The 13,770-nt window shown below is 39.1% G+C and overlaps 1 protein-coding gene across 1 annotated transcript in view; it reads right to left on the bottom strand.

The window, feature by feature from the left end:
* LOC139745612 (uncharacterized) overlaps positions 1–13,770 on the bottom strand; it is a 40,006-nt gene that overhangs the window by 18,721 nt on the left and 7,515 nt on the right. Inside the window, exons 3-5 of the mRNA XM_071656012.1 lie at positions 13,476–13,574; positions 11,869–12,031; positions 2,905–9,261 (exon numbers count right to left, since the gene is read on the bottom strand). Of these exons, the coding sequence (XP_071512113.1) occupies positions 2,905–9,261; positions 11,869–12,031; positions 13,476–13,574 (6,619 nt within the window). The remainder of the gene's footprint in view (positions 1–2,904; positions 9,262–11,868; positions 12,032–13,475; positions 13,575–13,770) is intronic.

Raw genomic sequence — 13,770 nt, 5'->3', positions numbered from 1 at the left:
TCTTTCTCTTTTTCCCGCTCCTCTCTCTTTCTCTTTATCCCTTATTCTCTCACATTTTATCTGATATGGTACTTTAAGACTCCCAGTTACTTACCGGTACGTATTTGTTTCAATCTATTATGTCATGATTCCAAGAATACAAAGTGACATATGACACAGCCAGGGAAGGTAATCATAATTTTGATGTCTTGTACTATGAATGTGTGCTATTTTTCTCTTCTACTTGGATATGAGCATATATACTTTGTACCTCTAGATTACTGGTACAACTTTTCTTTCTTTCTTTCTTTCTTTTTTTTTTTGGGGGGGGGGGGAGAGAAAGGGTTATGAGATGGCACATACATGTGAATATCTACTACAATGAATGGAATGATGAATTAGCATGAAATAATCATGTACATGTAGTGTGGTGTACTATTTCAAGTACATAGATGAAAGGACTAGTTAGTATAAACACAGCCAAATTGTATAGATCTGTTTTATGTTCATTTGAATCATACCAATGTATGCACTGCGGGTAATTTTAGAGGCACTAAATCTGGTCAATTTGGTTTCATAACTGACACTAACAATACTCCTGCTAGCGCCACTTAGTGTTATTTATTGAAAAAGTACTTAGTGTTGAGGTTTGCAATTTATTGGTGAGATATTTTCTTGAAACAACCTGAAAATATCCCCAAACCAAAGATTCCCACCAATCCAAGACCAACAGAATTCAGTGCTACCTCTAAAAGTACCCACATGCAACCTGCACATGCTCATTCACATGCTTCATAATCATACTACCGGTACCAAAAAGAATATGACCAATTATGAGAGTTGTTTGGGATAAGAAGAAAACAACTATCATGCAGAAACGGGTCAAATGTTTCATCCAAAATCCAACAAATGAGTAAAGAGTATGAATGTCTGCATGACAGAAATTATCAAAATTGCATTCTCTAGGCAATTCAAAATGGTCATTCTGATCACATGATCACGAAGTCTCATGATGCCCTATGACGTCCCACAACCCAATTTCTTCATACAAAAAGAGCACAAAAAACACTTTCTCATAACTGTAGTTTCTCTATGTTACATGATGTGTGAAAGCATTATAGTCTTAAACTGTACGTCTTGTTTTGAAGACATTCCTCCTTTCAAAAGAATTTGAATAATGGTTTTATTTCAGAATCAACACATGAAAGGTTTCAGCTAAGTGACATCACACTTGTGTAGTTCCCATAAGATGTCATGTTAAATGATGCCATCACATTTTAAGACCCAAAACTTTTTCTCAATAGTGTATATCTCAACCAACTTCAATTACAATTAGTTTTTGTTATTTTGTTGTTTTCCCCATTCTTGCCCTTTAACAACCTCCATTGGAGTACATTTTCTTTAACACTCTGATTTCCATTTCCATAAATTCACTGTTTCATAGTGTAAACAGTCATAAGCTGGGAAAGAAGTATTGTTCAATGAATTTTCCTTCTGCATGTAACAAGTGAATGCCATTACATATTCTACATGCATGCTACATTCAGCACTATGTAATACAGTGTACATGACACAAAATACAAAGAAAGGTCAGGAATAGAAGTCCTTTCCTGCATGTGGAATAGGATATGTGTGTACTGACTAATGTGGAATGATATCACAGATGAAGGAATATTATATGACAAAAATAGAATGATGACAGATTAGAGCAAACACAGTAAACAGCTAGGGTATCACACTTTGCCACACAGAGCCATAACACAAGAAGAACAAATACATGCATGAACATCATACTCTGCTAGCCCATAATTAATTCACATGAGACTACATTCGCAACAAGAGGATGAATGATATGGGAGAGAGAGTGGAACACACAAATGTTTGTGTAGGTGCACATGTTGAAGAAATCACTAAAACCAGAATAAAGTTTCAGTACATTACCTTCTCCTTCATACCCTTAATTCTGCATAAAAATTATCAATATTCAACAAGTACATTTTACTATTCAAAAGCAGTTTTGTGCAGCTTAACTTTGACCATGCCTGGTATATTAATCTGCAATATCCAATGTATATTTAGATCATTACTTGGATACTCCCATAACCATTTTAGAAGTAACTGCATAAATCTGAAGTGACCTTAACGTCTTGCTCTAAATACATCATGTGAAATTTAGGGCACACTGGCCACTGAGAAGGACGCACAAGACTGCCCCATGACCCTGAGAGGATAATTGGATCATACTCTCACCCACATTTCCTGGATATTAATTACACAGCAGATTAAAGGATATGTTGAGGGAATACTGCACCAAGATTTCGTTACATGATTTCAATGCAGTGTATAAATATTTTCTAGCAGAGTGAATTTTGGTTATGAACTTTAGCTAATTTGATGAACTAGCAGCAAATGTTGATTTTAATTTTGACATTTCTAGCATCATATCTCATAAATAATCTAAATGTTTTCATTTTATGAGGACGAGTTCACTAGTTTTTAGGGTCTTCAAAGCAAGAAATATAAATATATCATGAGCAATGCTAAACATCAAGAAACAATTGCTGCATCATAATGAATCTACCTTAATTACTTGTAGAAAAAAGATTTTGGGGTCATTCCTAGGTGTTGAATTCTGACTGCTTTTGCAAAATTTAATTTTGAATTTCTGCCCAGTGGTATTCACTGATCAGAACCTGCAATAATCTTGGATTTTTTTTTTTCTGGCTGCCTCTGCTTCTTGTATTTCTCTTGGTTTGGGTATATGTAATCTACACACATCTATTCTTGTGTCTACAGCCTATAGTAGATCTACTATGACATGCACCACAAAGTAGCTCTACAAAAGGTGTGTATACTTCACATGCAATCTGTGCGAGGTAGAAGAAAGAATCTGTAGAGGAAGTAGCAGCATTGTAGTCCACTCACCAGCAAGATGTCTATACAGTGGCCTGACAGGTTGGTGAGGGGGGAACCCATGGGATATAGTGAATGGAGCAAAGTCACTCAAGGAATTGGTGTAAATGACACCATTCTGGACAACATGGGGCACAAGGTGATTCAATAAGGTGCAGCTACCTAGGAAACCCTGACCAGAAAGAACCTGGCAATGGGCGAAGGAGTCCAACAGAAATTTATAAGCGCCTACACCAGATGTGACTAGGCTTCCTCCTCTCCTTGAGGCTTTGCGCCTCTTTTTCAATGCAGAGTTAGACAGACTGGCATCTCCTTTCCCCCTTTTATTTTGATTCACATTGATTTGGACGTAATCCTGAAATCCACATTCCTTACCCCTGCCCTGCTTGGTGAAGCATTGTTTCAGTGACAAAAGGACCTCCTTGTAGACACTATCTCTGGAAGATTTGATTCCTGCTGTTGAATTAATTCTGTCTACCATAGACGAGGGCATATAATCTGAAAACTTGCAGCTGTGTGAGTTCTCCTGATAGGAGAAACATAGCCATTGAGAAAGAATGAATTCTACATACAGATTTGTAACATCATGCTTGCTTCCTGGACTCTGTATCTCAGATAATTCTGAAGAGGACACCCTATGCTGGAAACTACAATGATTAGAATCATTCTGGTAAGAAAAGCAATACCACGGTGACAGAAGCACTTCTTCGTAGAGGCTTGTCATCTTAATTTTGCCTTCTTCACTGCCAATGTCAAGGCTTGCTCTTGAGGAATCTACATCAAAATAAAAGTCCAAGAGCATGCTGCAAGGGGACCTCTGGCATCTGTTGCTAATACTGATTGGACTATTTCTAACCAAGGCTTTGAAAGCAAGACAGTCTAGGCAATTGGGCTTCACTATATCCACTGTGACTTTATCATAAATGAAATGGTCAATGACAGAACAACTATTAGCCTCATTCTCATGGCCTGAGGAACAAAAGCCTTGTCTGGTGAGAAGAGATTTGTAAGCTTCACAGTAGAATGAGTGCTTTTCTGGTAAATCAACTGTTTCCAGATCATCACACCTGAAACATCTTCTATAGCGATGGTGAAGCAAGCATCGAGTCTCAGAAAGCATTTCATCATCTGGGTAGGAGATCCCTGCTCCTGAAAACAATGTTTTAAGGAAAGTCTCTTGAAGCCAATGTCTATAAAGTGACTCTACTGAATGGACCTTCAACACTTGGTTCTCATCTTCCAAGTAGTGAGCGACTGAGTCACATTGGTTGCCAGTACTCACTTGATCCCTTATCAAAGTGTATCCTTCATTGGTCATCAGGCATCTATAAAGGTTCAACTTGAAGGACCTCTCATTTTCCTTCAATACAGATTGATCGTGATCTTCATTCTCAGCAAAGTAGAGCTGAATTAAACAATTTTGTTGCCCCTCTTGTTGCTCATTTTTAAGGCACCTTCTATTTCTTGTCATGACCAAGTGGTACAATTCCCTCTTAAATGGGTCTGTTCTGCGATCATGAACACTGCTTGTTTGTGATAATTTGTCAGACCTGAAAAAATGTTCATAAATTGAACACTGGTGAAGGACAGACTGCTCCAAGGTTCTGCAAGCTTGCTCTCCTTCCATCAAAAATTTATATAACAACAGTTCAGACATGTCTTGTTTGTTTGATTGCTTTGTCTTAGCAGAAGACTTCATGAAGAATCTATCACTGAATGAACAAGATTTACTGTGAATGGCTTCATCTGATAACAGACACAATGGTCTGTTCTGGAGCACTTCTTTGTACAGCATATTCTTACATGGCAGTGACACAGTTTGTTTCCTACTGATATCACCAGCACGCAGCTTAAGAGAGAGATCATGATAATAACAAGACATAAAGGTAGCAGAGAGGTCAGTTACAGAGCATTGGTACACAGATGTCATGACCATCTCATACACAGACCACCCCAATGTCTCCTTGCTAATCTTTTCTCCAACCTGAGTACGATCGGGGCTATAGAAACCTTCTCTGAGGCTACATGGTCCTATTCCTGTCATTACCATCCTGTAAGTTTGAGAGTAACAACTGCTCTCATCAGGAGTTTCACTCTGCCCTGTCCAAACTATGTCATCTATGGTGATGTCATGCCATGAGCAGGTATGAGGCTGGGGCAAGATCTCCACAAGACACTGCTTCATCATGATGGCAATGTACTTAAAATGCTCAACTTGATGCTTACTCAAGAAACTTTGGGATGCATCTGTCTGAATGGGAAGTTGTAAAGGAGCACTGAGGTATTCACACCAACTGCATGTCTTGGTGTCCTCTGCACTCATGCAGAGTCCTCTCAACATGAGGAATTCCTTTGATACCTGCCATCTAACATCTCCATGGCAAGTATCTGTATTTACTGGAGCAACATGCACCCCCTCAGACATCTTCTCCTCATTAGGTATGGACGAAACCTTGGAATAATCTTCAGGAAAACTTCTCCAGAAAGAAGATATAATTTGTCTATAAGTTCTCTGAGGGCAATAGGATGAGAACAGGAAAATGGTAATTTGCTTGGGCATCACTTCACCAGCATAAGTCACATTGCTTAAGACTTCCTTTGCAGGATAATGTAACATTAAATTTTCATACCAAAGTGGTCTGGAGCAAGTTTCATTTGATATTTTTGTTGTTTCATACATTACAGCTTTTTCTGATGTACCAGCTTGTTTCCTCAGTTGTACTGAATTTTTCAGTAGTTGTATGTATCTTTCTTTCCTTGAACAGTATGGGTTGACTGTAGTGTTTTTATGAAAACTGTGCTTGGACATCGCTTCATCACCACTCACTGTTACATCTTGGGATGCCGTTTTGAAGTATGGCAGAAATAAGCTTTGATACCAGAGAAGTTTCATACAAGTTTCAATTGGTGATTTCACCATTTGATCACCAGTAGTGTTTGATGACAATGTAACTCCTTTCTCAAACATTGGTTGAAGGGTCCAGAGTTCCATGTACCTTTCTCTGGATGAACTGTAAGGATGGACAAGGGTTCCTAAAGATATTTTGTGCTTCAGTATTGGTTCTTTTGCATCAGCTGCCTCACTACGGTTTGCCCTCTGGTGGTGATGTGAAAACAGGTGTTGATACCAGAGTTGCTTGGAACAGGTTCCTCCTAACATCTCTGTTTGATAGATAGGAAAGAACTCCAATAATTCCATTTCTCGCTCATGTTCAAGTGAAAACATCACTGGTTCTATGTACCCTTCTTTTCTTAAAGAATGTGGGTGAACTGTGGTATTTGAAGGAGGGCTTTGTTCATCAGCATTTATGTATTTGTCCTTCTTAATGTCTGTTCTGAAATCATATCTATTTGCAAGGAACCAAATTTTTCTATAATCCCAAGGCAAGCATATCTCACTTTCGTCATCATATTTCCCTGAGTCCTGAGTAGGTCTAGGACGAGTGGTGTAGTGCAGGTCTGTTTGATTCTGCATTGCCTCATGGGAAGAGTCACAAAACGTACATGATGAGATTTCTTTCTGTCTTTCACTGATGCATCTACCTGTCAAAACTGAAAAATATTCCAACAACTGAAGCCCACCTGTCTGCAAGGTTTTGATTTGCACTTTATCTTCAAACTGTTCTGAATGACTGTCCGGTTTACAGGGTGGCATGCACATCCAGTTGAATGTCATCAATATATGGTAGTTGGACATGGACTGACACACACTTGGCTTGCAACTGGATGTCATGGATTGAGCTTTTACCTTGTGAGTGTGTTGAGTGGATTGTCTGGGATATATGCTACTTGCCGGTTTCTGATGGTCCCTAGTTTCTTGATAGCTGTTGTTTAATGACAATGGCAAGTGATTTTCATGATAAAAATCACTGACAATATTTTCCTCAATAAAGCACAAGTTTAAGTCTTCAAACAATGCCTTATATCTGTCTAAAATGGAACAATATGACTGGGGATAATGAAGAACTTTTTCTGGAGCATCTTTCATAAGGCACTTGTCTTTATAAGGAGTAAGAAAACATTCTTTATAATCCTTGATAAGGCAGACTTCTTGTCTAGATAGTACTTTCCTTTGACTAAGAGGTGTGGCAGAGTAGACAATGGGGTCTTGTTTGCTTTGGAGATGAACATTCATTGATGTAACCATCACTTCACCTTTCAGAGCATCACTGTAGTCACACCACACACACGAGTCTTGTGGTTTGAGGATGCATGTGTGACAGCAGAGATCATTCAGGACAGACAAGAACGATGGCAACCTGGGATGTATTGTCTGTCTGCCTGCAACTTTTTGTCCATCTTCTGGCCATATCTTATGATGTGCATCGCTACAGTTCTGTGCTGTGCTTACCAGAGGAGCACACAACCAATATGATTCAATGATATCCTTGAAAGCAACTAAGGATTGATCAGAATGAGACACTGGACTTGCTACATGTCTCACGGATCTCACTTCCTCTGCATTGTTTGTCATGTCTGAAACAGATTCCTCTGCACACTTCAAAGTGACAAGATCAATATACCTACTGATTTTTGAACAAGAGTACGCTGAGAAGCTCCCATCCTGAGTCAGGCCATGCTTGTGACCAGTAGCCACTTCCTTGATAACCAATGACATAGTCTGTGGCTCACAAACTAAATCAAAGAGTGTTTTGTACACTGACAATTTTGAGCTATATCTTGTCAACTCAAGAAGTGGCTTGAACTGCTTGAGTGCAGAAACTTCTTGAAGATGTTTATGGCTACCGGGAAATTCTGCAGAGTTTATAATGCTGCTCCTGTGCTCTTGTATGGCATCTTTTCTATGAATGTTTTGTAAATCAAAGTGTGCCTGTTTCCAGATTTCTACATACAAATGAAAGCTTGATTCAGATGTACATTCAAGCAACACAGAGTCATTATGGAAAGGGGTTTGTACCTTGTCAGCATCATACTCCACTGGATCTGGTGTTTTCTGAACCACTTGATTTTGCTTGAGTGTCTCATTGACATTAGTTTTCTCCACTCTTGGTAATGCTTCCACTTCATTGAGGACATTTGCTCCTTCAGATGTCAAACATTCAAACCATTCACTTAAGATAAAATCAAGAAAACTCAGTTTCAAAGAGACACCATGGAGGATACTGTGGGAATATCTGATATCTTGCCATTTCTCTGGACAATTTCCTGAGACTTCACGATGATGCTCTTTTGTTCCAGTGTCAGACAAGGGTATTGGCCCGCCAGGCAAACATCCAATCCATCCCTCATAAACAACATCCATAACACTTTTTCGAAAGCAGACATGATCAAGAACATAACTCAAGCATTTGGCATCTCCATCACATTTATCACCTGTTCTCTGAAGAGGCAATGTATCACTTTCTTCCCTGTCACAAGGCTTTTCATCTTTCAAGGGAGCATTGTCAACATATTCTGCTTTTGATGAGAAAGGAAAGTCTGAGACTGGGGCTATTTCCTTACTTGGGGCCAACTCTTGAGCACCTGTGTGTTCGCTATTACCCTTTTCATACCAACTTGTCACTAGCATTGACAGGAACTCAACCTGTGCTTCAGGGTAGGAAGAAACGTGGACCACACGTCTGGTATTTCTCATGGAATGATGGGTATCAGGTCCAGAGCTGATCAGGGGCTGATGATGACTGATGCCCTCCTTCCTAGCTGCCAATTTAATGTCAGAGCTATTGTTGCCAGGCATTTGGATGACAACTAATTCAAACTCTTCAGATTCTTCTTCAAAACAAATAGTCAAAGACTTCATTACCATTGGGTAGCTGAGGCTTTCACAGTAAGATTCCTGCCTAGGCAACATATTTGCACCACTTGCACTCTCTTTCTCTCGATTGTGCAAATCAGACTGCATACAAACTGAAGAAGATTGCAAAAGGCAGACATAGTCACATCTATAGCACGAGGGGAGTGTGCTCTGCCATGGGTGTTTGCCAACACGGATTTGCTGAATGTTTGCAGGACTGTCATGAACTTCACTGATCTGAGATAAAGCAAATGCTCTCACCAGTGAACTTACAGCTGTGCACACATTATACTTCTGCTCAAACATATGGCATTGATCAAAGGAATTCCAAGTCAAAACTGGCCACTTCACAGTTGGCATAACGCTGCCTAAAATATTCTGAGTCTCTTTATCAACACGGATCATGTATTCTTTTTTGGACACCTCTGACTTATGAAAATCATTGATAAGGCACTTATTCCAGTCAAGCCCAGGAAATACCCATGGACAATATAAACCCCTGTCCTGTGGAACTATCCCAAATTTGTGCGCTTCTTTCACTGCTTCTACAGGTTTGGGAGGGGGAGAAACTGTACGCTTTTCTACAAAGTGGATGTCATTTTCATTTGCCACAACTACTTTGTGAGTGATGTGCAATGAACCAGGTATACATGCAAACACAAAAACAGTACAAGACAGGCACGGAAGACAAAAGTTAAAACAGAGGGAAACAAACAAAACATTGTTAGTACTCAAACTATACCTCAACAAGCACAATAACAAACCAAAACTGTGGTGCAATCATAACAGTTAATGCAATGCTGCCATTAAGTGTTCACAGAGAGTTACACCAAACTGAAATGTTCAAGCTTGGAAGCGTAATTTCAAATGGGAGTAGCCATTAAATATTATGTTAGTGTCAAACAGATAGCACTTAACAGAACACAAACTCACAAGACAAAGATGTACACTGAAATATTTCAAATATTTGTCACATGGATCATGTCTATTGGCAGTCTCACAGTCAAGGCTCTACATGGTTTGGGGAAAGCATTGTACTTTATATATTTATTTATTTATTTATCTATCTATCTATCTATCTATTCTTATTACTGGACACTGTGAGGACTGTGAAATGTGGACAGCTGACACAAATTCTAACCCAACAAATTTAACTTTTATTAGTTTTAAAAATACAAAGCTTTAGTCAATACCTTTTTAACTGTAAGACCCATTTTGAGGCACAATAGACACAATTTATATAAACACTAATCCTCACACATATCAATTTGCACAAAATATGATTCAATCTGCTCTTCGCTGGACACAATATAAAGTCAAACACCTTATGTTTGACAGAATGGAAAGCTCATGCCAAACTAGTGGCCAAGCACCTGCTTCCTTAGTGAAGCTTGAGGTATACAAGTCAAATGCCCTTGTGATATTCTGAAATGATTGTTTGAAGTGACACTAGACTTTACCTTGCCACACCCTGATGCTGTTAACAGAGATACAAATGTTAGGAGGTTGACTGTCAAATGGGTGTCACTGGTTAAATAGAAGGATGGTCACGGGATGACATGCATATGAAGCGCCTTGATGTTTCGATGACATGCTGCTCCTTGTGAGATTATTGCTGGGGTTCCATGCTGTCCATGAATTAAACTTACCAATGGTTGTCTCTTTCTCTGGGGAGTCTGCACCAGCTGCAGCATCCTCACCAGCTTTCTGCTGCTCTTGCCTTATTGATTCAAGCTGTTGGGGTTCATCATTGACTGGCACAGGAAGAGTCTCTGCTACATCGTCTTGATCAAATGCCTCATCACTGGGTTGTGTCGCTTGCAGTTGCTCATTTGAAAGCACAGAAGTCCTTTCTGTATTTTCCATACTCTCATGTGCATCTCCTCTTTCTGGATCATCTTCGTCTCCTACTCCTTCACCTTCATCTTCAATATCTTTTCTGTCTTCATCATCATCTTCTTCATCTTCAACATCGCCTTCTTCCTCATCAGCCAGTGCTTCCTCTATTTGACTTTCATACTTGAGAATCTCTGCCTCCTGCTGCCTTCTTTCCATCTGCTGGTATTCTTCAACCTCTTCTGCCTTCATTACTTCACCCCTGGGAGGACCATCTAGAATCTTATTTGCCTGTTCCTCCCTCTTTCTCTCCTCTTTCTCACTATCCCACATGATCTTAAAAACTTTTTGCACAATATCCAGTTTTTCCTGAGGTGGGTTATTATCAATTGGTCCCTTATAGTGGCTTTTCTCAATCTCTTCCAAATCTCCTTTATCTTGGTCTTCCCCATGAGACGATACCTTTTCTTCTCTCATTTTAGTTTTCTGGAGTATGGATGTCCTCTCATCCCCTCCTCTCGCATCCAGCAATTCTTCTAAGAAATCTTCTTCTTCTTGTTCTTCAATATACTTTCGATCATAGTAACTCCAGTCATCATCATCATCATCTTCATCGTCATAATCATCATAATCATCGTCATCTTCTGATTCATCATCAATGTATCCTGTGTCATAAGCAGTTGGTAATTCAGACAACTGTTTATTCTCAAAAGGAAACTTCTCTTTACTTTCTTTGCTAAAAATAATCTTTGGATTAAGCTGTTTTTCAACAGTCTTATCAGTATTCTCAACAATATCAGACACATAGTTATCAACTTGAGGAGAAATATAGTCTCTGTTGTCACTTTGTACTTGAGGAGGCATAGAGTTGTTATTGAGGTTTGCAGTATTTGTATCTGAAGTTTTGTCAGTTACAGAGACATGTCCATCACTGATCTCTCTCCCATGATGTTCATTTTCTCCTGTGGTCATTTCACTTGGTACATCCTTCAATCCAATTTGATTGATCACAGTGTGCTTGGATATATCATCCTCCTCACTTTGATGGTCACTACCTTCTTTAATCTTTACTTCAAAACTGCCAACGAACTCTTGTTTAGGCAAGTTGTACAAAAACTTGCCATTTTCACTTTGAGGGTTATCCAATGAATTTACAATGGCCTGCTCCTTTCCATCATTTTTCTGAACATGTAAACTTTTAGCAGTGACATGATTAGTGAACCTGCCACCAGCTACACTTGTACCATCACCATCAAGATGATCCTGGTTATTCAAATCAAACTCTGTCAAGGAAATTCTGGCCTGCACTGCTTCCTGGCTGCCAGAATGACTACTCTGAGATTGTTCCTTGTGTAGCTGCTGTTCAGCTACAAACTTAAACCTACCTGGCCCACCAAAGTCTTGTCCCGGTTCGGTCCCATTTCCGTCCTTGGCATCATTCTTCTCTGGCTCTTTCTCTGGCTTCTGCACGTCCGCATTCCTGGGCGTCGGAAATGCAGGTAGTTTTCTCTGGAATCCATCCCCTATTAACCGAGCCTCAAACAAATCCTGCAGTAAAATACACAAATAATATTTGCTTCCAATAATAAAATGGAAAATATCATTGGATTTAGTACTTAGGCACTCTGATATCTTACATTATCAATGAAAGAAGTCCTTTTGTTTTTGTTGTTAGCTAAATTATGAATAGTAATACAACGCATGTGAATTCAACTCAGCATGATACATGAAATTTCCAAGGGTCACGCAGTTTACTCCATTTCAAAATATACACGAGTAAATTTGTACATTTGTATGTCATTACAAACAAGATATGGTTCTAAAATTTTGATGCTTTGCATATTGTCCTATACCAGGTCATACGCTCTGGTTAGGTATAAAAATCTCATGATGTTGAGGCTTCTTGTTGAGTTTTAGAAAGCTCCTAGATGTTGGCATTCACGGCCAAAAGTTTGCTGCAGTTTTAAGAGCGAGAAAAGCATTGATCATTTAAGTTCTTCTGGTACCGTAATGTGTTACACCAAGAAACTGCCAATGATATGTAGTGGTAGCTGATTAGCATAGCCATCGTTTCCACTAAAAATGTGAGCATGCTTACATTAGAAAATTTTGAGTAATTACACGATTTTTCAGCTAGATGTATTTTTTTCGTGTCGGGAAAATCCGCAGCGAGCGCACCCTCTGCGAGATGTGTATGGATCAAAAGTCTCATTGGTAAACCACACGTGTGTATGCTATTGATTCTGCGTGTATTGTCTATGCGGTTCCAGTCGCATTGTTCCGCTTGGATGCTGTCCTGCGGGAAGCTCTTTTGATTTTGTCCCTCAAAGAGGGTCGTCGGTCAAGTCTTTCATCCTTTTGTTTTGGTGAACGTCACCAATCGTCCCCACGCTAGCATAGGAATTGCGCGCGGACAAAGACCTGCCGATTTCAATAGAGTACCCCCCGCCTGTGGTCCACTTTTAATAGACAAAAGAAGGATTAGTAGGCTCTTCCTTCTCAAGTGGACAAAAGACACTCTTCCAGGGCCCGGGACAATCACTTTAGTTTCAAATACAGGATCTGGGACTAAAGGACTCAGATTTGGGAATGAATTACTGAGGCAGAAAGAGAAATTGCTATGACAAAATAAACTGCTAGTATCTTTGGAATCATACAATTCTAGAACGCAATTTTGTTATCATTTGAAAGAGGAGATGTTGCTCTAAAACTTTCTCACAGAGTCAAGGGAGCGTTCTATTGAAGAAAAAACATGACTGGCTCTTTTTTTCCATACTACACAAAAAATTTCTAATAATTTTTTTGATGTATCAATTATTTCTGCAATATTTCAGGTTCAGATAGATATTATGCCAAACTGACTACATGACACGAAAGAACAAACATTTCTTGATATATGTTGTGTAGAACTCAATTCAAAACAGTCAATAGTTTCAGAGATATGGCGGTTTTAAATTTTATTGTCAGGCTAATACTTTGAATGTTTTCTCACCTCAGCATTAACATGTAAAGATGGACGCTTGTTGAATACAACTAGTTCTTTTACGTGATCCTTGTTGAAAAGGCCAACTCTTCCAGGTTTCATTAGCAACTGCAAGGACAAAAATGGACACATACGAAACATATGCAGGGATTACCAAGTGCAAGAGAAATAATTCAATAAAAAAGACAACATGTGATTAGAAGTGTACACTATGTATGTTCATTCTCATACAAACTGGTATGGGTTTAAATTGCTGTCATTTTCATAGGTTATTACTAAATGAAGGTTTCAGAAATATGGGTAA

The sequence above is a fragment of the Diadema antillarum genome, unplaced genomic scaffold, assembly GCF_040938485.1.
Source record: "Diadema antillarum isolate AM-2024a unplaced genomic scaffold, OU_Dant_1.0 seq00001279_RagTag, whole genome shotgun sequence".
NCBI classification, from domain to species: Eukaryota; Metazoa; Echinodermata; class Echinoidea; order Diadematoida; family Diadematidae; genus Diadema; species Diadema antillarum.
The sequence above is the reverse complement of the archived record's forward strand: the minus strand, read 5'-3'. Positions and strand labels throughout refer to the sequence as shown.